Source organism: Lathamus discolor, chromosome 6 (assembly GCF_037157495.1).
Source record: "Lathamus discolor isolate bLatDis1 chromosome 6, bLatDis1.hap1, whole genome shotgun sequence".
In the NCBI taxonomy this organism is placed as follows: Eukaryota; Metazoa; Chordata; class Aves; order Psittaciformes; family Psittacidae; genus Lathamus; species Lathamus discolor.
The window spans coordinates 77,887,220-77,912,906 of NC_088889.1; the positions used below are offsets into that span (position 1 = coordinate 77,887,220).

Here is a 25,687-nt window from a genome sequence, read left to right on the forward strand (position 1 = left end):
TAACCAAAAAGCCTGCTGGAGTCCACAGGTAAAAACCCTTGCCATGTTCTGCAATAGCTCAAAGAAAACCATCTGGAAAGATTTGTCTCAGAAAGGTAAATGGCTATGTTGAAAACAAATTCAAAATCTCACATGAATGCAGCATCTTGCAGTACAGCTCTGAAATCTGGGTCAGAAATAGTGACAGCTTTTCCTCTGATCCTGCCTCTGACCTTGCTGTTCTTTATCCACATGTGTAATTGGGGAGTCATAATAAACTTGACATCTTAATGAAACAAAAAGGCAAAAATTCACTGTGCTTCATTAGTAACAGGCTCTGCTTCCATATCTGAAATAACTGTTTCGAAATCTAGGGTTTCGGCATACTTCAAATGACAGAGACAGTTCTGGTGAGCATATATTCCAAATATGTACGTATTCCATTAAAGGGATTACAGGATAATATGGGAACTGTACATTTACAACAAAGAAAGCAGATTCAAGAGCTCTACCAAGGTGACCAGTAAGAGACCATGAGCTTGCTCTGAATCCTGTGGTTAAGTGTTGAACTGAACTAACACTCTTAACAATTGCATTTTTGTCAGGGAGCACTTGCAAACCTCTACCCACGACAATGTCAACAACAAATTAACCTTCATATGATGAACTTAGGGGAATTACACTTGGACCAGAACAATACTTGAAAGATAAGGGCATAACTTTAGTCTGTGATGGTGCAATTTAGATAGCCCAAATGTTTGCATAGCCCAAATGGCTTGCCTCAGTTTGTCAGCCCACGCTAAGATGTCTCAGTCAAGCTTGATTTTGAGAAACTATCTAAAAAATTACAGCCCTTTGGGATCTTCTCTAACTGAGCACTTAAATTCACTGCTCATTTTGGGAAAACTTTGTCTGCAAAGATGATTATTCTCAGCTTTAATTCTAAGCCCTTATATCTGAGATGCGTCAGTGCCTCTCTGCAAAGCTATTAATAGATTTCATTACAGCAACACCACTTCATTTTGGTGCCATTCTGTTTAGTGTTCATGTAAATTGGAGACCACATGACAACTGCTCCACTAGAAAAAAAGCAACTGCATATAAAAGATCAAAAGCCACACAATTCATAGCCAATAAAGCTGCAGATTTAGTAGACACACCATGAAGTCTAAAAGGGGAAAAGAGACCAAACTAAGGCTTTTGTGCACCCTGCTCCTCCCTGATGGAGATCACAGCAAAGCAGTGATAAATGTTTCTCCTTGTGTGTCCTCTTCTCTCCCTCTCCCCAGGCTCTGGGTACTAGTTGAGATGATAAAGGAGAAAGCAACAAGAGACGCATAAATTATATATCGGGCATTCTGGAACTTAGCAGTAACAGGAACGATAGAGACCCTGTGCCACCGTGTCCCCTTGTTGGGACAGGGATTAAAGGTTTCCTCTCCAGCTAACAATCAAGCTACTCCTTCAATCATTCAAGGTCCCTGACTAGCTCTGGATCTGAGGCCAACAGTGAAAGACTTCCTGGCCATCACCTGTGAGGTGTAGATGATATCTTCCCTCCTCCACTTCCCTAAAGGACAATCTGTGAAGTATTTTAACAGGTGAGGATTCTGAATTAAACACAGATTTAATTATTCCTCTAAGAAAATTCTGTTGTGGATATTGCAGAGGGCATAGTCTCTCCTGCAAAACCACACATACTTACCGAGCTGCACAACAGGGAATTAATTTGGAGAGTAATTTACTGCTGTCTTAAGTTGTTTAACATTACGTGTCAAGAACTGTGTGCTGTTAAACCATACTTCCATCAGTCAGGCTGTGTACAAAAGACCAAAACCAGTCAGCCTGCTTTGCAGATCATTATCATCATCTTTTTGCTACAGTTTATGCCTCTTTTGCATAGGTCTGTTGAACTAGGTATTTACTGAGGGCATACATAAACGATTAAAACCAAAGAGTATTTTGCTGTGCAGTGCTGCACTAAGTGTACCAACAGACAGGTTTTCATACACAAAGACTGGTCATGTGAAACTAAAACATACAGGTCTTCCCTGAAGAAGAGTTGACTTAAAGATCATTTTTATCAAATCAGTAGTGTTGGTCAATTTGTGAGACTGTATTTTTTTAAACAGCTTTAGGAGCAGCCTATCCAAACTACAATTACTTTCTGCAAACCAGAGCCATCTAAAAAATGACAGCACAAGTGACGGGTTTCCCTTCATTCTCTTATTGTCTCCTAAAAAGCATGCTGCACGCCATCAGGCACTGCAAGCAACTTCTAGGCTGATTGAGTGATACAAATTTGATTCTATATACTTGTTTTCAGGAGCCCACAGAGCATCTCATTTTATTAATGCCAGTGTTATGGCAGCTCTGCTGATCTGCTGATCTACTGATCCTTACACTTGCCACAGAGTTGTTCCACATCCTAGCTCAGGCAAACACTATGGTTTGAATTGGAAGGAATAACTTGCCATAAATATATTGAAAATGCCTGTGTTACCGGATCAAAAGACTTTGAAAAGGTTTGGGGTTTTTTCTTCCCCTTAGGTAGAGGATGATGAATACAGGATAGAACAAAACCCTCACCATACAAGCAAAGCTTCTGATAGCAAAAACTAAAATCAAAGTGGAGTTACTCCTCAAACTTTTTATTTTTTAATGAAGCTCTTCTCCCTTTAGGGGTATAACATAAACGATTGGCACAAGCTCACACAGTTTCTAGCAAGGTCAACAGACTCATTCCAAATAGGCCACTTCACTACGCATCCCACTGCCATACTTGTTCACAGGGTTGGTTAAAAATAAACAAAACAACCCAAATTTTGGGAATACAAAACTCTGGTTCCCCTGCTTCCCCCTTTTAGCTCTGGGCTTTTTTCTTCCCTTACTCTTCCTCAACTAAATCAGGATTCTGATTGGAAATCTTCATGACAGCATAAACAGCCAGCTCCTGCAAAGAGCTCGGCCACTATGTGACTTGGATTGGCACACATGGGCTGTGCAACCCTCTGGTACTCACATATAAATAGCTCTCCTAAAAGAGCATTGTAACAGCAAGAAAACAAGCTGTCTTACTGCCACACGGTGGATAGATGACTTTTAAAGCCTAATGCTACCTCAGGGCTCAGAGACCTGTCCAAAAGCTCCTGACAATGAGACAAAAGGAAGCACAGCAGTTTTTATTAGCTAAGGCTTCCACTCATCTTGATGCTGCAGAGTTCAGCGAGGTATTGCCACAGCACTGCCTTCAGAGGCGCGGTTCATCAGGGTCTTACATGCTGTCCTTATTCTACAGGCAAAACCTGGAGCTCAGACAGCTCTCAACAGGCACTGATGCCAGAGCCCTGGTGAAAGACAGTCTGGCCACCCTCTGCATGAAGACTCGCCAGCTTTTTGGCATTCCTTACTCTGAATACCGTGCCACACTTTGTCCTCCAGGCCCCGAGTAATGGTGGGGCACATGAGTGCTGCCTCTTGCTCCCAGGCCCCAAGGCCCTGCACACACAGCACAGCTCTGGGAGGTGGCTCACTCTCCTGCCAAGGCTCTTCCATGCACTTGGACACTGTGTGACCGCTGGTTGCATCAATACCTGCTTTGTTTTGCTTGAAGGAGGATTTCAACCCAGAGACCGTCTCTCTTGCTTCCCCTCACACCAAGTGTCAGTATTGCATTCTCCTAATGAGACAAGTAAATGCAAGTAAATTGGATCACTCACTGTAGTGTTCTGTCCCCTAGTAAACTGCAGTGTGCTCTGCTCAGCTGGCATTTCTCTTGAAGGTACTCACTGTACTTCACAACTTAGCCCAAGTTGTTCCTGTTTAACTTTTTATATCAACTGATCCTGCAAGAGAGCCCTGGAGTCACCCCATAACTCAGGCTACTCCAATTTCATACTTAGATGAGTTTAAACACTTGCATGTCAGGTCTTGGTTTGAACACTGCACTTTGCCTCTCTAAAAGAAAGCAGAGATGAGACACACAAAAACTGAGATTCTCAGTACGTCCAAGCACGATACTTTCAGTCTGATGGGTGTCTGACTTCATTAGTTTAAAAGAAAAGGTTTTTCTTCAAAAGAAAAGATGGAAGCTCAATAGAAATGTATTACTGGCCTAAACATCTTCACAGATTATTATTTTTTAAACCAATATAATTTTATGTTAATATGCTTAAGTACATATTACACTATAATTTGTATGTAAATCAATACCTAGATGTTTAAAGATATGCTCTTGAGCTAATGGACCAAGTCAATTCACTGACTTTCTAAAGTCTATGATCAAACTGCAACAGGAAAAGAGTTTCTTGTGTTGTATGAGCTTAACTGAAGAGCAGGACCAAACGGCATGACCTCAGCTCTCACCTTAAAAGTGTGTAGAGGTAATGGGCTATAGCAGTGTCCATCTGAAGCAGCATTAGGAAAGCTCTTAAATTACATTTAACTAATACGACTGAGAACAGCATCCTCTTTTCCCTGGTAAACAAAGCTGTTTTTTCATAGCATGGCAAAAGTCAAAACCCCAAAGTACGTACTATTAATGAACCCAATCATCTGAGAGCATATCAGCTGAGTGATTTACAGAGTTTTCTAGCCATCTTATTTAAAGAGAGTGGGTACAGTAAGTTAAATTCTATTTTCCTTGCATCTTGCAGACTTCTCAAAGCTCTATGCAACACACATCATCTTCCTAAACACTTGGATAACATCAGCAAATAATCACATCCTTCCTTTTCATCTAAGAGGATGTAATGATTTGCTGGCAGACAGAAAAGCTCATTTTCCTACTTCTCTTTTCTATGCTACCCTCATCGCTCACCAGGTGTCTCACTACACAATTTTTAACAAAGTACCACATTGCTATAGGAGCATAATTGCTGTAAGTACACCCTCCTAGCATCTTATGATGTTGGTAGTCACAAAGAGCACTACTGTTAGCAGGGCTCTGTGCTAACAAGAGTCAAGTTCAGCACAGGGTTAGAAAGAAAGTGCTTGAACCTCTGATACGTTTGACCACAAATAACGCTCCTGTAACAGTTCCCGAGTGTACAGCAACTGGGGATTGCCTGGGAAAAACTCCAGTGGAAGCACTGAAATTACATCAGTGTAATTAAGAGAAGGATCTAGTGCAAGATAAAAAAGGAAATAGAAGAAGATAGGTGAAAATAAATGCTGGCAGAGCAGATCTCTAAAATGCATGTGAGAGAGCACGGAGTGAAAGCTCTCCAGTCCCCAAAGGGGCACATTACACGTGCCATAGAATGGCTGCCCTATGCAAGTGCAGAACAGCAATCTCCCTGGCATGCCTTCAACCTCCACTCCATGGTGTCTATCAAACCACCTTCCAGACAGTATTTCTAGAGTGTGGAGGCCCTGACAGCCAGAAGTAGGAGGACTGTGATTTCCCCCAAGTCCTCTTTTAGGTGTTGCAAGTAGAATCTGTTACAAACAGATCTTGAGACGGAATGGCAAAAGGCCAGGCTAGCTAGAGATGTTTGGGAAAACGAACATCACTATTGCATAATATTGTGAAAACTGAGATTGCTATTTACAGAGTGCTTTGCTGTACGATCAGAAGCTCTTCCTCATGAGATTGTCTGTGTTTCAGTACTCCCACACTGGAGATTTTATTGGAAGAGGATTCTCCAGAGATGAAGAAAAAAATCCAGTACCCAACAGGCTGTACAGAAGTGGAAGCTCCCATAAGAGAGGTTAAGAATATTCCCCCTCCCCATCAGGGAGGGGGAGAGACTGAGACAGTATTTAGATAAACTGAGAAAGATGAAGTCTTGGGAGAGGTAATAGGTTGCAAATATATAAAAGGCTACTAGAAAGGACAAAACCACATTCCAGCTTCCAGGTCCTTTGAGGGCAGGGCAAACTTTTTTCCCCTGTTTTGAAACTTAGGCTAAATGTTAGAAAAAAGTTTTCAAGGTAAGGTCAGGTCAGCAGTACAGCAGATTGCCTGGGGAGGCTGCAGAAGCCACGCTGCTGGGAGCCTTTCGGAACAGCATCCTAGAAGGGCACAGGCATGCAGTAATGCAAATTGATGCTAACTTAAGGCACAAGGCGGACCTTTTGGCTTGCTTTACGGTTTGAGATTCAGAGACCAATTCAACCCCTTAGGGTAATCAGTAGGAAACTGAACTTTGATCTCCAGAGTCCCAGCCTGCCCAAGTAATTATGTACTACCCTACCAGCTAACAAGCTACTGAATCTTCACCTGCCTCCAAAGCATGGAATGAACAGCTTTTCCTATTACAGCGGCGTGACTGATAAAACCAGAGCTGGCACAAAGCAGAGTAAGTATTTACATTCAGACTGTTGTGTTCACCTTGCAGCACAGTGAGCTGACAGCAACAGTAGAACTCAGCTCAGGTAAAGTGTAACACGGAGGCTAAGGCTGTCATGTCTCCTGCGCTTGCCTGGCTGTTACTGTACTGACAGCAGTACACAGGAGTCTTTGTCAGAAAACATCAGGCAGCTACAGCCTATGGGCATTCTTCTGCTACCCTTCAAATTCCAGTGATCTTTATCTTTGAGGCCAAACTATCAAGTATAGATCAAATATCTAAGGAAAGTAAAACCATATGTGACTAAGGCATATTTTTAATAAAGGAGTAAGGACTCCACATACTCACAGGCTTCACAGTTTTGGGGAAGATTTAAGTTGCATAGTACTGTCATTTTTTTGCCTAGCTTTTGCATTTTGATCAACTTAACTGATTTACATTTTCCCTTTCTAGTTAGCTTGCCACAGACCAGCACTGTGTTAATAATGAGAACACTATAAGCAATGGCTAAGTAAAAAAGATTCTCCAAACAGATGCTTATCTCTTGCCCATGCTCTGTAGAAGACTGAAGGCTTGAAATCCTTCTTAATTAAACATATCCCCCGTGTACAACTAGAGAAAAGGTTCCTAACACTATTTTGATTAATATAAAGCTTAGTTACCTTTGTTCCCACTTGTTTTACAACTGAATGCAAACTTGCCAACATCCTTCCCTTCCACTTGCCCCCTTTTTTCGTCAGTAACGGATTTATTTCAGTCTCAGGGCCAGCACAATGCTAACTCCCACATTTGCTCTAAAAACCAGAAATAATCAAGGGTGAAAAAATCTCTTTCTGTAAATAAGTTTATCAGATTCAAGCTGAACTGGATTATTCCACTTAATGCACACACACAACTGAAACATGATAGCCCACAGACATAGAGACTTCTACCAAGAGGTAATCTATTCTCTCCTGCTCTCCACCTCCATCCCTCTTTGCAAACCCTGTCATTTCAGTACCCACAGAAAATAAATCAGCAAACCAAATGGCACCGCAGGGGGTTTTGTGGGAGTAATGGACAAGTCTCTTTCAGTCTGCAAAGCTCTGAACTTGAGTGCTCAAAAATACCTCAGAGGAAAGCACCCTGGAGCAGAGAGCTCCTGGATGTCAGCCTCAGCATTTCCCCAAAAGCCAGCAGAGACCAGCATCGTGGCACCCTTAGCTGGGGCTCACTACAAAAATGGCCCAGAACTCCAATTTTTGCTACAAGAATCAGAGCCTCCTGCCTATTACGTCAGCCAGGAATGTTGCAGTCTAAAAACCTGCCAGGGTACAGACCCTTCTGGTGAAGGCTTCTCCTCTTGATCCATCTTCCCGAATATCTGGACACAACACAGAGCAGTCAGTCCCAAAGGCCACAGGTCTGTGATACACACTACAGCCAAGGCCCTCTATTCTTCGCTTCAAAATTTTAGCAGACTTTTCCATTTACAAGTTTCCTGAAAGCAAGGATGCACTAACGGGGCCTGGAGGTGCTTTCCTTCCTCATTGCAGAACTACACCCCCCACTGCAATGGTGAGAAAGGAAGAGTGAGTTGGTGCATCTGCCCTCCAGTGACTTCACATATCTTGCATAGCAGCAATATATCTGTCTTGTGGCTGGGAAGCAGCCTGGAAGTTTGAAAGACACGGGGAGGGACTAGAAGCAGTAATGATACTGAGATAACAAATTAGCTCAAAGGACTGACAGCTAACGAAGGCCTGGTTGCTGCAAGCACTTTCCATAGTCCACTATCGACCAAACTATCCCTACTCGCGCACAGCACAATGAGTGGCGTCACCCCCATAAATAGAAACACATTCTGTACTGAAACACTGACCTAATACTTTTCCAATAGTTATCCGACCAGGCTTTGTGTTCTTTAGCCAAAGGTCAGTTGCTCCCCAAAGTGTATTATTTAAAAGGAAATAAATCATGTTTAAGTTTTTGAGCAAATGGAAGGGTTCTCTGTTTGCCTGGCAGTGGCAGAAGGAGCACAATGGCACTGGAAGAAGCCTGGAGGAGAGAACAAGCATTAATATTTACTCAGTCACAGAAAAAGCCATTCAGCCATACTGTATTCAGTGTAACAGCACGTGAAATGGATGGAAGCCAGACCTCAGATTCTACACTGCTTTGTCCAAAAAAGCCAACAGAATTTAGTTTTTGTATCTATTTCACAAAGATTGCAGGTTTAATATACACATCAGAAGCTAAATTACAAGCCCGAGCCAAGCAAAAACTTACTGTCATACGCTTATGAGACAATAGTTTGATTCCATGTGGTAGGTTTTTATTTCACACTAGAGCTAGCTCCAGGCAGAAGTACTCATCCCCTGTGAGGGTCACCTCTTCACATTAGTCACACAAACCCTCTCACAAGGGAAGATGGGCAGGGTCACACTACACAGCACGAAGACAAGAACCAGCTGATTCTGATGGATGATCATTTTATCTCTGCACCATGGAGCGTCAGAAAATAAGAGTTCCAAGGGCTGAAGAGTTTTGTTTCAGTTAACATGTTTACAATGCAAGTTATGAACTGAGTTTTGCTTGCAGAATAACAATTGAAAAAAAAAACCAACAAAGCAACAGCACCTCTATGGGCCACTTCTGGCCTACAGCTGCATCACTACCGAAGATGCAGAGCATTGTATCCTTAAAGACTCACCACCACCAGACTAACCTCAGCAATGTTCAAACTGGAATTTTGTCTACTAGCATGCATAAGTACTTACCAAATACAAACCAATATAGTATAAAAAAAACACTTACCAAATACAAGCAATCTGGAGTTTTGCTGCAGGCAACAGGTCAGCTGTCGACTCAGCAACATTGACGCCATATTTTCTTTACTCAAAAGACCAAGACTTGAAAGACTTTTTTTTTTCTGGCTAATGCTCTGAAAAAAAGAAAAGCGAACACTTATTTGTGTCCCTACAGATGCAGCTGCTATTCCTGTGCCATTCATTTCAATTTCCCCTTTCACTAATTTCAATCCAAAGAAACTGACAGCATGCTTTGACGGATTAATGCAAATGTCCAGAGCAGTCTCAGCACTGAGCCCCAAGTCTGATGCTAGGTCTTGTTGAAGCAAATGACTTCTAGGCTAAATCTGTATCTCCCAGCATTAGCAGGGACCAGTGGTAAAGATCATTACCAGTTTTCCCTTGCTCTTCTTTTCTACTTTATGTATGCTGACTATATTGAACTTTTAAAAACAATGTTTCCAGTCAGTCTCTCAAGCCAATCTGTTACTTCCATTCAACCAAAGTTTATGAGAAAAATCTCATACAAAAAACCAAGAACCAACCAAACAGCAGGGCAAGCATTAGGAAATAAAAGAAAGTAAATCCCCTGAAATAACAAGTTCTACCAATTAACCACATCTCTATGAAGAGACTGTGAGAGCTGAGACTGTTCATTCTGAAGAAGGCTCAGGTTGCATCCCATCAGTGTGTAATAAATACCTGACAGGAGGGAGTAAAAAAGGAGCCAGAGTCTTCTCAGGGGTGTCCAGTGACTGTATAAGAGGAAATGGGCACAAACCAAAACACAGCAAGCTCCATCTAAACATAGAAAAACCCCAGACAGGTCACCCAGAGGGAATGGAGTCACCATGCTTGGAGATATACAAAACCCAACTGGACATAGTCTTGAGCAGCCTGCTTTAGGTGATGCTGCCCAAGCAGAGGGTTGGACCAGATGGGCTCCAGAGGTCCCTTCCAAGCTCAGCTGGTTTGTGATTCTGCCTCAGCTAGTTAAATATAAATGACTTTGTAAAGTCAAATACCATGAATAGTAATATGACTCCTTTTTCACTCTGGATCACCTCTGAAGAAAGCCTGGCTGAAAGTCATAAATAGATAAAACAGGTCATTGAATTATTACCTAGGATACAGGTTAAATTAAAACTTTACACTTAGAAGCTTTGGTACCCCATGTATGTAGGGCACTAGATGTCTTCTTTGCCTGTACAGAGACTGAGCTGGCATTTTTCACCTCACTGGATGTCCGTCCCTCTACCCTCAGAAGGTGTAGCCATCAGCAGCAACTGGCCAAGGCCAAATGAAATGTGGCTACTAACTGTAAGGCTCCTGGAAAAAAACTGTATTTAACAAATATGCTCCAAGAACAGAGCTGAGCTTCCAGCAGAAAGAGATGACACCTTACTGGTTACATCAATGCCATCAAATACATCAAATCCATCATGACTAAATGCAGGGAAGCAGTTGATCTATTGCTACCACAGTAAGTACCACCTCTTACCCAACACTAGTATATCAGAAACTTAATTACTGTATCGTCTTTAACCAAGATACCATTTGTTTTCCTTCACACTTGAGGTTTTTCAAAACTGGCAAAAGAAAACAAAAACCTCCTTGCCTATGGAGATCTATGAATGCATGGACCACTTAATACTCAGGTACAAAGAAATTCCCCTGTGGCTTCCCAGACAGTTGACACAGCATTTGGTTCCACTTGGTTTGCTCTGAGCTCAGTTTAAAATCCAAGGTATTTTGAAATCTGCCACGGTGAGCAGACACTTGCACAATGTTTCAGAGCACGCTAGAAAAGCTGGATGAGCTTTGTTAGGTTTTGGGTCAGACGTGTACAGGGAACTAGTTATTTTTTTTTTCAAAAAAGAGTAGCTTCATGTGTAAGACAAGATTCATTCATTCATTCAGCATTTTTTCACTCTTGGCTCTTTTCTTTATCGTGCTAACTTTTGCATAATCAGTGTACAAATGCCCCAATACCATAAATTTATTCTCATGACTATTGTCTAGCAAAAAACAAGTGCAGGTCTAAGTCAGTGAGATTCCTGTTGTGGAAAAACACTGTTAAAGGGTGAATCAGCCCAGCAGTACCTCTCACAACGATTAACCACCTTGACTGATGTTCTCTGCTCAGAGCTATTTATCTGGTCTGTACTTCTGCAATCAGAAGGCTAAAACACCCCACCAAGATTTGCTTCATTGTTCTAAACCCCTCAGTCATCTCCCATGGGTGGTTTGGTACCAACTGACTAATCCACCTTCCCTGCAGTGATAAGATGCCTCTTATAGAATCATAGAATAGTTAGGGTTGGAAAGGACCTCAAGATCATCTAGTTCCAACCCCCCTGCCATAGGCAGGGACATCTCACACTAAACCATCCCACCCAAGGCTTCATCCAACCTGGCCTTGAACACAGGGATGGAGCACTCACAACCCCCCTGGGCAACCGATTCCAGTGACTCACCACCCTAACAGGAAAGAATTTCCTCCTTATATCCAATCTAAACTTCCCCTGTTTAAGTTTTAACCCATTACCCCTTGTCCTGTCACTACAGTCCCTGACAAAGAGACCCTCCCCAGCAACCCTATAGGCCCCCTTCAGGTACTGGAAGGCTGCTATGAGGTCTTCATGCAGCCTTCTCTTCTCCAGGCTGAACAGCCCCAACTTCCTCAGCCTATCTTCATACGGGAGGTGCTCCAGTCCCCTGATCATCCTCGCGGCCCTCCTCTGGACTTGTTCCAGCAGTTCCATGTCCTTTTTATGTTGAGGACACCAGAACTGCACACAATACTCCAGGTGAGGTCTCACAAGAGCAGAGTAGAGGGGCAGGATCACCTCCTTCGACCTGCTGGTCACGCTCCTTTTGATGCAGCCCAGGATATGGTTGGCTTTCTGGGCTGTGAGCACACACTGAAGCCAGCTCATGTTCATTTTCTCATCGACCAGCACCCCCAAGTCCTTCTCCGCAGGGCCGCTCTGAATCTCTTCTTTGCCCAATCTGTAGGCGTGCCTGGGATTGCTCCGACCCAGGTGTTCTCATACAAGTCACACATACCTTCCAGTCACACCACATGGCTGTACCCACCAGAGTCCAGGTCTCCCTCCAGTAGTCCCTACTTTTCCTCCCCTAGGTGAACCACTCCTACCTCTTTTCTCCCACAATATTATTTTAGAGTTATATTCACTGCTTATCTTCTGTTAAAATACTGTATTCATAAAAGGCTAAAAAGTATATCTGGAAATGCTATTGGCTTTCTGAAAAACTCGTAGAAAAAATTATTACAAGAGGTTTAAAAATAAAGTAGGTTAGCCCTAATTTTCCTTGACAGTTGTTATATAAAAAGTCTTACTGGAGTCAGAATAAATCATGCAATATCACATGATTTATACTAAAAATCAAGCTTCTTTTCCATCTCCATTACGTACACGAGTTCTCACAGGAGGTCAGCTGATGCAACTGCTATGTCTCTAAGCATGTGCTACTTGGTTATCATAATAACCAATTGAATTGTGCCTCCATAATCCACCTCTTGATCTATTCCCACCAGCCCAGCTTCTTCTAGCACTGCAAGCAGCAGTGGCACAGATTGCAAGCCAGCAGAAATCAGTTCTCCGGCACACATCAAACAAGGAGCAGAGCCACGCTGCATCACCTCTGCTGCTGCTTTAAAATCCACGCAAATTGCATCCCCCAGTTCCAGACTGGAAAGGGGATGTGATGAACAGCGTTTAGATGAGATCTGTGATTAAATGCTAGCTACCTTAGACAAGTCAGGCTCTTTCAAAAATAAGATTCACAAAGGTCTTCTCTAAATACTTTTCCTCTAATAGCAACAGTCTAAGTTGGTGAAGGCCATTGTCAAAAACAGCTTTTATGAATGTTCAGGACACTAATTCTGCAGATACATTTGCATAGATTTGTGTATGGAATTTTGCATTACATAAACACATGCATTGGCAAATAAGGTTTAAGTCGCAGACACATTCTTCCAGTAAGAAAACTGATTTTCCAAGAGGAAGCTCAGTACAGTTTGCTGAGCACATGAAGCACAAGGATTTGAGTTTTTAAATGCACACTGCGAAACTGGAGGGATTTTCTTTTTTAACAGCAGCTCTTAAAATTCTGTACTGAGTGATTATTTCTGATAGGCAGAATTTGTTACTAGGAGCGACAGCAGCCATTCAGCAGCACTAGCATTGGCTGCTGTGGACACAGAAAGATGGGTTGGTTTTGAGCTAACAAGATTATGTTTCTTAGGGGGACCTCCTGGAGAAATAAAAAATATTTAGAGAGGGACCCCTAACCTTGATCAAGATACGAGAGAGAAAATAGCCAAACTAGGAGTTCATATAACATCCTGGCTTGCTAGCAGAAAAGCTAATGCAGCATGACGCCTGTGTTTCAGACTGCGGCTTGCAAAAACATGCCTCTGAAAGAAAGCAGGGTAAGAGGTGAAACACAGACCAGCAAAACATGGATGAGAAGTCAGCACTGCAGATTTGCATCTCTTTCCTGCAACTCATGCCAAAGACAGGGAAGCCTGTTTTAAATTCATGGGGGCACATTAATCTGTCCCTTGGCTGCTAAAAACCCATTTAACAGGGAACAATTAAGTGGAACTGCAGCAGGAACTGCATGCTCCACAAGTCTTTACAATATGTATTTGGGGAGAAGGGATGTAAAGGCAAATTCATTCCTTTTTTCCTGTTTTCCTTCGCTTGACTTTTCTATGGTGCAAAGCAGTGCATCATGCTACATTTAATTACTGTGAAATTCAAAACATCTTAAACTACCTTTAGTCCTGCTTGCTTGGATCCATCTTGATGTGAAAGCAGCTCATTCTCTTTAGGAGCTGTGCAGGGTGTGTTGGGGGGAGCACGGGCAGCAGCCCCAGGTCCTCAAGCTTTGCCATCCGTCCCGCAGATGGCTGCAGATGCTCAGCATGATTCGATGCTGCATTTTCTGCATCTGTTTTTTAACAGTGAAAGAAACTGCAAATGGAGACACCAACTTAGCTAAGGTTTCTGTGACTTAAACAAAAGAACAATGTTGAAATGCTTGGCAGTACTCAGGTAGCCATGCTGGAAGTTGAGAAAACACTGCAAAGCTGATTTTCTTTGTAATTAATAGTTAATTTCCTTGGCTTCACAGGAGAGTGAGTCCAACTACAGTTACAAAGACCCACAGCATGATAAAGCGTTAGTGGTTAAGGTTTTTCGTGTTGTTTATCTTCCATAAACTCATTTCTCCTTTTCTAACCCCCACAATGCTCCCATACCTGTACTTCAGGGCCCTTCAAACAGCTTTTCTGGAAGAGAATCAGACTGGAATATATCAGAGGCAAACTTTTGGAAAGAGTTTGGATAATGGGGCCAGGACACGGGCACCAAGAAGAGGGAGTCACAGACCCCATCACATAGGCAGTGACTGTTGCATGGTAAATGAGAGATGAGATAAACAGTTCTGAAACAGAAGAAAGATATAAAGGTACTTCCAGAAGGAAGTACCTTAACTGGTCCTACATTCTGCACCCCATAAACTCCGCAAAATCCCTTGTTTCTTTTTTTTTTTATTTTCTTCATCAACTCGTGGCAGATAACATTCTGTGTCTGGGGCTCACAAAGCAGAGAGGGTCCTGTCTTAAAAGAATAATAAAAATCTGTTTGTTAAAGGGGGGGAAAGTCTCCTGGTTCACGAACAAGCATCTTTCATGACTTAGGTGATGCAGCTCAAGCATTTTACTTCTAAAACCAGCTCAAGATGATTTCAGAGTCTAGAATTTCACAAAGAAATATAAGTATGGGTGCGGTGGAAAACAATTGAGTCTGTCATCCATTAAACATAAGCACATCCTTTCTTAGTCTGTATCTGAGGAAGAACAGGGCAACCTAAGGTCATCGCAGTATCTATGTAAAAAGATTCAGTGTATAGAGCAGTCACTGCTCAAAAATGCACGGCTGTCACCGAGTACTGCTCCACCCTCCCCTGGGGAGACAGAAAATGCCCACAGGCAACAGATCAATAGAGGAGAAAACTGAATGACTTCACCAGTTTTATTGACAGAGGGCAGAGTGACATCAGAAATCCTGACTTACTGCTTTAGCCACTTAAATGTAGTAAGCAACAAAGTAAATAAAGAAGCCTGCCAGCAGATTGATGTATTGAACTGCATTTCACTTGGTCCCAGAGGCAGAGTTAAGAGTTCAATATAAACTATGTGGTTATGAAAGCCTGAGTGCACACAATGAGATGCAACAGGTCCTTTTACTTCAATGGGGTTTTCTTCCTCAAAGGTACAGTTCTGAAAAATATTTTAATTAGTTTACAACAGCATTTGCAAGAGAAGTTTGCTAGAGCAGTACCAAGAATTTCTAGTAACTAAGGACCATGGAAATGAGACAGTCCTGTTAAGAGTTAGTTGCAAGAAAATTTACATCTAGCGTTCATATAAGGCTGACATTAGATTTTCCATCCAGCATCTATACAAACCCAGCTCAAAACAGAGCTGAACCCCTGATTACAGGAAGAACAGTACCTAGCACCACCCTCATGAGGTGGCACAGGAAAGAGAAACAAGCTGTTCCTCACCCAGCTTGGTCAAGCAAAACCACAGCCTCATACCAAACAATCAAAGGTGGTTAACAAGCACTCCACAACATCAAGGCCACATACCAAGATCACTACAGGGGCAAGCTGAGGAAGAGGTCTGCTGGGTCTGTGGGTAAACCGACACATCAGAGAAACCCCTAAGTGAAGCTCAGCACTTACCTGGGACAATTTCACAGGCAGCAGCCAAAAAAATCAGCACAAAGAGTGACTCTCACCAAAGAATGGTGAGCTTCTCCAGGGAGCTCACCAAGGCACTTTCTACCGAACAACACTGACACCAAAACCAGTGACAGCAATCTGGCAAATGGAAGCATGTATCTACCACCAAAATGGGTTTTACCAGTAAACACTTCACAAGCTGACAGTTGCTTTTGCTGTTTATGCCTCTAATAACCTTAACGGCTTTGTGTAGAACAGGATGTAATTGGAACCTCCACGATTGTACTTAAGTTGTCAAGGACACAGTCGTCATAGTTACAAGTGAAGCTCAAGTGTCTGTTATTCATGGTTGCTTATTTATTTATTGATACCGACAGGCTCAAACACCCCGCTACTGTTCAGAGGACAGAAATGGGGAGACTGGTTTTGTCACTCAAGCCTTGACAAAACAGTAAATATAGCACACGACTGTATTAAGTCTTCCCTAATAAACCGGCATTTTTCACAGCTACCTTCTCTCACTCACATTCAGCTGGCATTCAAGTCAGGCTGATCTGAACACTGCTGCAAAAGCCCAGAGCAAGATGCAACACGCAAAACAAAACCCTCTTGTCTGTAGCTTGGAAGTACAGCACAGTATCCATCCTGGCATGGCAACAACTGCCTAGCAGAGACCAACCATCAGGTCAGAGCCGAACCCCCAGCAAAGCTAGAACAGAAACCTTCAGTCCTTCCACCAGGTTTTACAACTCATTTACAGGCAGAAGTGTCATTACAGTCATGTGTCCAGGTTCTCTTCCTCAGATGTCCCCTAAGCAGGGTTTGGTGGCTGTATATGAATACATCTGAGTTTGTTTTCTTTTTAAAAAAACAAACAAAACACAAAACAACAGAAGATTCTGCCTTTGTCTCCATTTTCCCTCTCCCCAACAAATACTGGACCAAGCAAAGACTTCTGGTCCATGAGCCAATGAATAAGAACAGGTAGGAATGTCATGATTGTGGTACACTAGAATTCAGGCGACTCACTAAACTTTTCAGCAGTGCATTTTTGATTCAAGAACTCATTGCAACAGCTAAGCTGGGATGTGATGTGCCTACACCTTCCCTGAGAGAAATATGTTCTCACAGGAAAAGAAACAATGGGGTCAGAAAAGTCATCTGTTAGAAACTGGGCAAGTTCCAGATACAAACTATGTAAGTGGCATACCTGTACATAAACGTTAGTAAAAACCAAGCACAACCAAACTAATGTTAGCTGAAAACATACTATTTTTTTTTTTTTTTAGTCATTCCTTAATAGCTCCCACTGAAAAGAATTGCACTTTGGTATTTCAGGGAACTTAACTAGTGAGCTACACATAAGAACCTCTCTTCAAGCCTGCATATTTTGAATCCATTATTTTAAATGCAAATGGCAACAACATATCCAAACCATGCCTGTTAATTTCCACACATTTCCCACACCAAAGCAGTCCAGCTCTCAGAGGGTTAAATAGCTTACATTAAGACACAGCCCTGCTTTTCAGATTAGTTACTCCACAAGCTTTCTGTAGTTCTGGAAAAAACGAAGTATTGCAAAATACCCTCAAGTTCAGCTTCATCAAAGGAAATTCAGTTATATTCCTTGTCAGATTTTATTCCTCAGCATCCTACCACTGCCTCCTCAGAGGTCATGAAATTAGATAAACAGCATCAAATAAAATGCACTGTAAAAGCACAAATTATTCTTCTGCTTCCTGAAGTCATAAAGGAGCTCACTTGGAGGCAGCCTGCACCAAAGCAAAGGAAACATCTTAAACAGGAGCAAGCACTCTGGCTTCTCAAGGTGACCCCCACTTCAGCTGAGGATACACAAGGCAAACACATGCAGGAGACTCCTTTTACAAGGGGTCTAGCAAAAATTCCGGAGAACAGCTAACAGTGTGTATCCGTGACAGGGACATATCAGCATCACACCTGGCTGCACAAACACAGAGACACGCATTCCCCGCGGCACAGAAAGCTCGGCCAGGGTCTGTGCTAACCCCTACCACATGCAGGCACAAGATAAAGGCACTTACGGGACTTGGATGCAAACTCCCCAGCCAGCTCGCAGGTGGAAAACACTGCTCTCTCCTTCACCTCAGGGTAGGCTGCTGCTGGCTGTGTCCATGAGAAATGCCATTGCTATCAGCTCCCTCCAGCAGCTGCCCGCGACTGCTAGCAGCAAGGACAGGCATCACCCAGAGGAAACACCAAGCTGTGACCATGCAGCTTCGCTGGGGGAATGCCCCAGTTAATGAAGGTTAATGAAACCAGCTTCAGCAAGCTATATTCTGTGCTCCGCCAAACCCAGTGGGGAGCAACACCCAACTTGCCTCAAACTGAGATCATCTGGCTCTGCTTGCTGCCACTCCAGTACCTCTGGCATGTGGGTGTAGCCCATCATCTTGGGCCCCTGGGAGTCTGAGTTCACCTGAATACCTTCTCAGCAGGGCTCTGAAAACTGAGCTGCAGAGCCAGGCTGTATTCATGTATGGAACAGCCCCTCAGTTTTCAAGAACTGAGGAAGCTGAATAACAGGTTTTATCCCTAAAACCCTTCGTTTTATTCTGGTTTGCAAATATCCCAAAGGTGACACCTGGGCACACAACTGCCATAAAATAACCTTGGTTTGTCTCAGCTCCTTCAGGTCATGCACAGGCACAGGCAACACAACAGCCAGCACACATCCCAATGCCACCTCCCACTGCACACTGCTCCAGACGGGAACAGAGAGGCGCAGGCATGCACAGAGCACATCCCTTCAGGCCCGGGATGCCATCACCAGGTTGCCATGGTGCCAGGGGCAGGAGGGAAGATGCGCCAGAGCACAGCAAAAGGCTGAGCTGCTTCAGATTTAAATCCCTGTGACAGCATTCCAGCCCAGCCACTGCACGGTTGCTCTGGCAACCGATGAGTGAAAAATTAGAAAGGAAATCTGTGATTATTACAGGCGAAGGGGTGACTTACCCACTTCGGTAATCAGGGCATTAAAACAATTTGAGCAGAGGAGGAGATGCTCCATGCCCCCCAAACTTGCACAGCTGTGTCCTAGCTGTAGGACCTGCCTTACATCTATCTTCTGTAGGCTCCAGCTGTGGGATGCAATGTTTTGGCAGGATGCTTTCGTAAGCACAGGGTTTGAAGCCTGCCCGAGGGGCTGCAACTGAAGCACCTGCACCCAATATGCTGCAAGGAGGAAGACAAGGGAGCATCCTGGTCCTTAGGCAACCTGAGAAAACCCAAGACTTGGGCTGCCTTTTTTCAGCACATTGGGGCATAAGGAAGGGTCTAAGTCAACAGAGGGAAGGACAGATATCAGAAGCAAGCTACAAAGACAGAAGATGCAGTGCTGATAGGAAGCAGCTAAGGTCCCTGGCATGTGAGTGACTTCGGTTTGTGCTGCTATCACAGCACCACACTTCCTTCTTCCACCTTCTCTCAGTGCAACATCAGCAGCAGTATTTATTCAGTTGGGATGGATACTGTGATCATCACTGTGCTAATACAGGAATAACGAGGGGCAGAGAGTCATTCAGGTAGACTAAACACACTCTGCAGTCTCTCTCCATTATAACATTACCCTGACACAGATAATTTACATACCAACAGATGCTATGCCAGCAACCACTTTATATCCATTACAGGAGTACATGGTTTAAAGTCACCATGTCATTCTCCAGAGGTCTTCTACATGAAACAGACAACTGATCAGCATCCAAACAAACTGCTAATGAAAACAACATTAACACCATAAAGGAAGGGAACAGGACATGGCTAACCCTGTTTTGGTTCCCCTGTCCTCTGCCCTAAGATGGTGGGCTAGGATCCCACATCAGTACTAGCAGCTCTCAAGCAGCCCAGACTGCAGTCATTTGTAAGACAGATACCATAGTACTCCTAAGTAAAAAGCTGTTGATTTGATCCATATCAAAGACTGAAGCTGATTCCTTACTTTCTTCATAATTTAAAGTCTGTTACTAATTACATACCCAGACTGTAAATGACATATTTAAACTGGCCTGTACTGGTTGTTAGTGAAACAAACTGCTAACTCAACTGAACTTGTTAACTAACTAGCTATCTACCACAGAAAGTGCAATAAAGCTATTCAGAGAGATGGCTAGTGCAGGGACACATCACAAAGCAGAGCTGGAAGGCCTGAGAGATATTATAGGTATTTACACTGAACACATATAAAACACTGGATTCAGAGGCAATGCTTTGTATCAGTAATTTATTACTACACTTACTCAGTGAATAATCAGGTTATAAGCTCCTAAGTGTGTGCTCTGGAGAGATCAAAGTATGACAAAGAAATTCTTGTGCCTCTGTTGAGTACTACTTTACATGATGTGAGGCTAAACTCATTAAACAAAATTGTCCTGGGTGAAAAATACTCTATTGTGAGGTGGTGCTAACAATTGATATGACGTCATCTAGAGACCACCAATAGCACTGTGCTAAGCCATGCCCAACTGCTTGAAAACTCATCCTCCAGAGACAGACTAATTCAGTAATAGACTTTATTTGTAGTGGATTAGTTTTTGTTTAACCCTCACATCGCATGGCTTGACACTGAACTACCACTCCCCAGGTAGGACAGAAGCTCTTGCTGTTACAATGGCTGCTTTCAGCCCCTTGGCCCACAGCACAGCCCCTCCATATCTGTAAGTACCCTGCCTGACAGGCTGGAGGCACAAAGAGGATAACAGTGACTGGTAAGTCCTGCTGCAAGGAAAAGAACACAGATGTCCCAATCATGTCAGTGATTTGAAGCAACTATAACTGCAACTGCAAAACATTTAAAATATATTGAAAATATGCAGTTCACAAACACTGTGGACTGAAACAAGAAAGCAATGACTTTCATTTGATTTAATCACAAGAACATTGGTAACAATGTCTAGTTTAGGTTTAACTATGTTATCAGCTGTTGGATTTCACTGCAAATGATGGCAAATTCCTCCAGAAGCAACTCTACAGCCATCCTTAATCCCTGCCTTCCAGTCTAGAAAGCATCTGCTTTCCTAACAATTTGTTAGGACAAACCAAGCATTTCAAATAACACAGACCTACAGCTCTTAAGAAAAATTCAGTATCCACAGATAGCAGCTCCACGGTAGAGACGTCAGAATACTAAATGTCACATACACATGCAAGAGAGAACAAACAGGTGTCCTGGGTTCAGCAGTAGCAGTCATTTTTCTCCTTCTTAGTAGCTGGTGCAGTGCTGTGCTTTGACTTTCAGCCTGGGAACAGCGCTGATAACACCGATGTTTTTAGTTGTTGCTCAGTAATGTTTACTCCGACCAAGGCCTTTTTCAGTCTCATGCTCTGCCAGTGAGGAGGGGCATGGGAAGCTGAAAGGAAGCAGAGACAGGACACCTGACCCAAACTAGCTGAAGAGGTATTCCATACCACAGCACATCATGCCCAGTATAGAATCTGGGGGCAGTTACCCAGAAGGCCCAGATCGCTGCCCAGGTCAGGCTGGGTATTGGTTGGCAGGTGGTGAGCAGTTGTATTCTCTTCCCTTGTTATTTCCCTTATCATTACTATTACTGGTGGTAGCAGTAGTGGTTTGTGTTATACCTTAGTTACTGGGCTGTTCTTATTTCAACCCATGGGAGTTACATTCTTTCCATTCTCCCCCCTATCCCTCTGGAAGCAAGGCGACGAAGAAGTGGGGGAGTGAGTGAGCGGCTGCGTGGTTCTGGGTTACTGGCTGGGCTTAAACCAGGACAGTACCACAAGCAAAGAGCAAGGCACGCCAGCACCAAGTCCTAGTCCTGCTTCAAAAATCAAAGTTGCTACAAGACTAAAAAGCAGAGTCTCAGGACCCCAAACTTGCGTGAAGAAGAAAAGCAACACCCCTCTTTAAGGGCTTGCCATGTTCGGAGAAGGAATAAGGCACTCACTGATGTCTCAAATCAACTTTCAGGTGCTGTGAACAGTAACAGTAATTATCAGGTTCACTTCAAAATATATTAAAAAAAACCTTTTAATGCAGTTGGAAGAAAATATAAATAAATAAGGCTATAAAAATGCTGACCCTCAAGTTAATTATCAAATCTGAGCAAATAACTTGCAGGCAGAAGTATAAGACACTTACTTGGACAACGAGGATTATCATGAAGGGCAAAACAGAAAATAAAAGACAGGGATTGCTTAGCCTTTTGAAAGAAGTAAAAAGTTTCATTAACAGACTGGAATTCACAGCAATCAATACCACTGACATTCAGGGAACACATCTGAACTACACCTGCATTACTCACATACCCATAACTGCTGTAAGTTACACTGACACAGGGACAGTGGGATCACACCCCTCTGGTTTTCAGATGCCAACTACTTTAATTCCCATTAAACGTGACAACTTCACATTCATAAGGAAGAGTTGGAAAGGAATAGAGGAATTAACCACAACTACTATGAATATCTACTATTCAAAAGTCCTATTATTGCCTGTTTAATTGTAACAGGCTAAAAAGAATAGCAGTTGGGGTAGTTTTCAGAACAGTTCAGGGAACATGGATATGTATGCAGTGTTAATTAACAGACTCTGTGGTTAAATTCCCTAGTATGTTTTGAAAATTATTTTTGGGCTCCAGATGGACAAAGAAACTAGTGCCAATCTGATTCAGCAAGACACATATTTCTCAAGTGGTCCCTTTTACTTCACTAGGCCCATTCACAAAACCATAGCTGTGAATGAGCCAAAACACCCTGCTGAATTAAAAGCAAGGTAGAAAAACTGGTAACTGGAAGACTCACTGAAGGTTATCGCCATCTGAAAGTTACCCACTAGGGAAAAAAACCCCACAAGGCCACTGCATAAACTGTGCTTATTTACTCCTTCTATATTGCCTATCTGACAAAACTCACGGAGCTGCTGCATGAAAACATTCCACACAAGCACTAAATAAATACCTGGACACAAACTGGAGGAGGTAAATTAGACCTTACTAAGTAAGCTAATGGCTAAACTCACACGTAAAGTCTCGTTGAGGTACATCTACTCTGCACCCACTTCTCTCACAATAACACTGACACCCACACAATAGACTGAGTGCTGCGTTTTCAGTCTGGTACATACAAGCTATGAATCACATGAACGAGAAGACTCCTTACATCACGTCTAGGTAGTTAAAAAGCACTGGACAGTTTGGGGAAGGTTGCTAGTACTGTGTAAATCACTATCACGAGTTGATCCAGCTTATGGGGTCAAAGAGGTGCCTGGGATCAAGAAATTGTTGAATGAACCCTCGTGATGCTCAGAGAGGCTGTACAAACTGGGAGTGGGGACACAAACCAGGATATTATGTCAGTTGCTTCTGGAATCACAAAAGATACCCACTATTTCCATTTCATGACAGAGAAGGCCCACTGGACCAGAATTACAGATAAGCTAAAAGCAGGAATGGAAAACAAATAATTTTTAAGGATTTGGGTGCCGCACACCTCACCTCCCACACCAACTGTGTGGGCAGCTCTGTGCTGGCTCTACTCATTTCCAGCAACCAAGAGAGCCACTGGATGTCCTGCACCTCCACAATATCCCATGAGGAACATCCATGGGTGCTGCAAGGAAATATCTTCCAAATATAGGCCGCAATTATGAATTGTTTAGTAACAAGTCAGCTGGCAATACCACCAGCCATAGTGCGGTGGGACAGGTAGGAGACTGCCTTCTATCAAATATCACAAAAATACTGCAGCAAGGGCAGAGAAAGGCATCTGTCCAGTGGCATGGGGCAGCAGCTAACCCCCCTTTACTCACTGTCAGACAAGCCTGCCTCTGTAACTACAATATTGTCACAAAGGTGCTAATAAACACTACGAATGACTGATCTCAAAAAGAGACCAACATAAGTCTATTGCCAGTGTAATTTTAAGCAGCAACCCTAAGTTACCCCAGGATGAATACAGTCAATATGAAATAAAGAGCTAGAAGTTAGGTTAAACAAAAGAAAAAATAAAATAAATAAAATAAAGCAAATGTATTGAACAAAAATATCTTTCTAAAGATACCTCATCAATGTAAGCAGCACTAGCACAATGGGACAGTGGAGCACTTCCCTTCAGAGAGCTGCTCCCCATCCTCCTTAAGTGGTACTTAACCTCTCGCTCTCAAGAGGTCCCCAAGAGAGCACTGCCATAACAACTCAGAAAAAACAACTGTTTCTTCTTCTTTATACAATCAGGGTTCATCAAATAGATGCAAGTGCAGGACTTATCAGTAATCACTATTTCTCCATAGAAGTTACTAAATCATGTGCTTTGTCAGCCTTTAGAAGCACTGTGTTAGTATTATCTCAAGTTGCCCCTTTTCCCTTTTTGCTGTTAACTAGTGACAGTAGCTGAAAGACAAACCAGAGGCTGAAGTTTCACAACAGATGCAGCTGCAAACCTGGCTTACCAGCCAGAGCACACATCAGTTATGCAAGGCTGCATATGGATTTTGACCAGATGTAACAAACAGTCCCTTTTTCCTCTCTTTTCCATTCTGAACAATGAGACTGGACCCAGGAACTATTTCCTGTCTTTAATCAGATCACTCTGGAACATGATTTTCCCTGCGTATTTTCTGCAAAAAACCCACAACTTTATGCAAGTGTTGTGTTCAGAAATTAATTATAGCATTACTCAACCAACCTTGGTTTTGCAAGGGTAGTAGCCTCTTTTTAGCCTTTTTTCTGAAGAACTCCACTTTCACCTAGCTCTCCTGTCACCTGCATGGCTCAGACTCCCATCCACACCAGAAAGATTCCCAGTTTGGAGAAGAGACATTACCAAACCCTTTACAGCACCCAGTGTAGTCACAAGTTCAGCTCAGAGAAAATGAGGTACACCAATGAAAGGAAACAACCGAACAGTGCGAGGAATAAGAGGTCAAACCAGAGTGGCCACCACGCTTGACTCCCTGTTGAACCCATGTTCATCAGTCCTACCATTCTAACAGAACAAAGTCCTACTACACTAAAATCTCCTGAGAAGCAAAAGAACAAACTCTGAACTCATTCATGATCATTGTAATGATCCAATTCTTATGTATAAATTAACACCAGGAATCTTACAGGTTGCATCAGAAGCAATACTTTCCAATCACCTTCTTGGCTAAGGAAAAATAAAGATTAGTGATGAATCCAGCCTGTTGTCATTATGCACTGCTTGTCATTATCCCTATTTGCCTCTACTCCCTCTCTTCAAAACACAAGCTAGCCCTTTGTATGTTTTTCCTCAGCTGCTTTATACTGCAGCGAAGGCAGAAGCATCACATTACAGCAGTTACACCAGCCCCTTTCAATGCCCACTGCACAAACCATGGAACAAACTGAGGAATTTCACCCCCAATCTCCATTAGTTAGTAAAACTGGACTGCAAACAAGGAGCATGGAGATCATCGGAGTCAAGCTCATCCTCTGCTTTCCTAGCTTCACCAGTACTCTCTGATTGTGTAATCCTATTTCCCTCTCCAGGAAGCTGCATTGCAGCAATAGCTGTGGAGCGAAAAACAAGATTTGCTTTATGCTGGAGCTGGGATGAGAGAACACTAAGGTGGATGGCAGTATGGTCCACAGAGGGAAAACCCACCCCTCATCCCTGGCCCAGGGTCCACCACTGTCAGTGCACTCAGCAGCATGCTCTGCCCAAAATGATGGAATGGGAGAGGACTCAGAAGCCTCCAGCCTGGCTGCAGCATGGTGTGCCAGGATCACACTCTAGGCCACTGCCAGCAAGTGTCTTACATCTGAAATCTGTTCTGTCATGCCAGAACAGTCTGGTCTGGTTTCTAAACAGCTTTTTAACCTGTCA

The 25,687-nt window shown here is 43.0% G+C and overlaps 1 protein-coding gene across 5 annotated transcripts in view; it reads right to left on the minus strand.

Moving 5' to 3' along the window:
* The window catches only part of ABAT (4-aminobutyrate aminotransferase), a 75,107-nt gene that overhangs the window by 21,618 nt on the left and 27,802 nt on the right, over positions 1–25,687 (minus strand). For 4 of the 5 annotated variants that reach the window (XM_065683922.1, XM_065683920.1, XM_065683921.1 and 1 more), the window contains one exon: positions 9,069–9,195. In XM_065683922.1, coding sequence (XP_065539994.1) covers positions 9,069–9,195 — 127 coding nt within the window. Of the gene's footprint in view, positions 1–9,068; positions 9,196–17,907; positions 17,927–25,687 lie in introns of those variants that run through there. The other variant, XM_065683924.1, reaches the window with a different exon arrangement.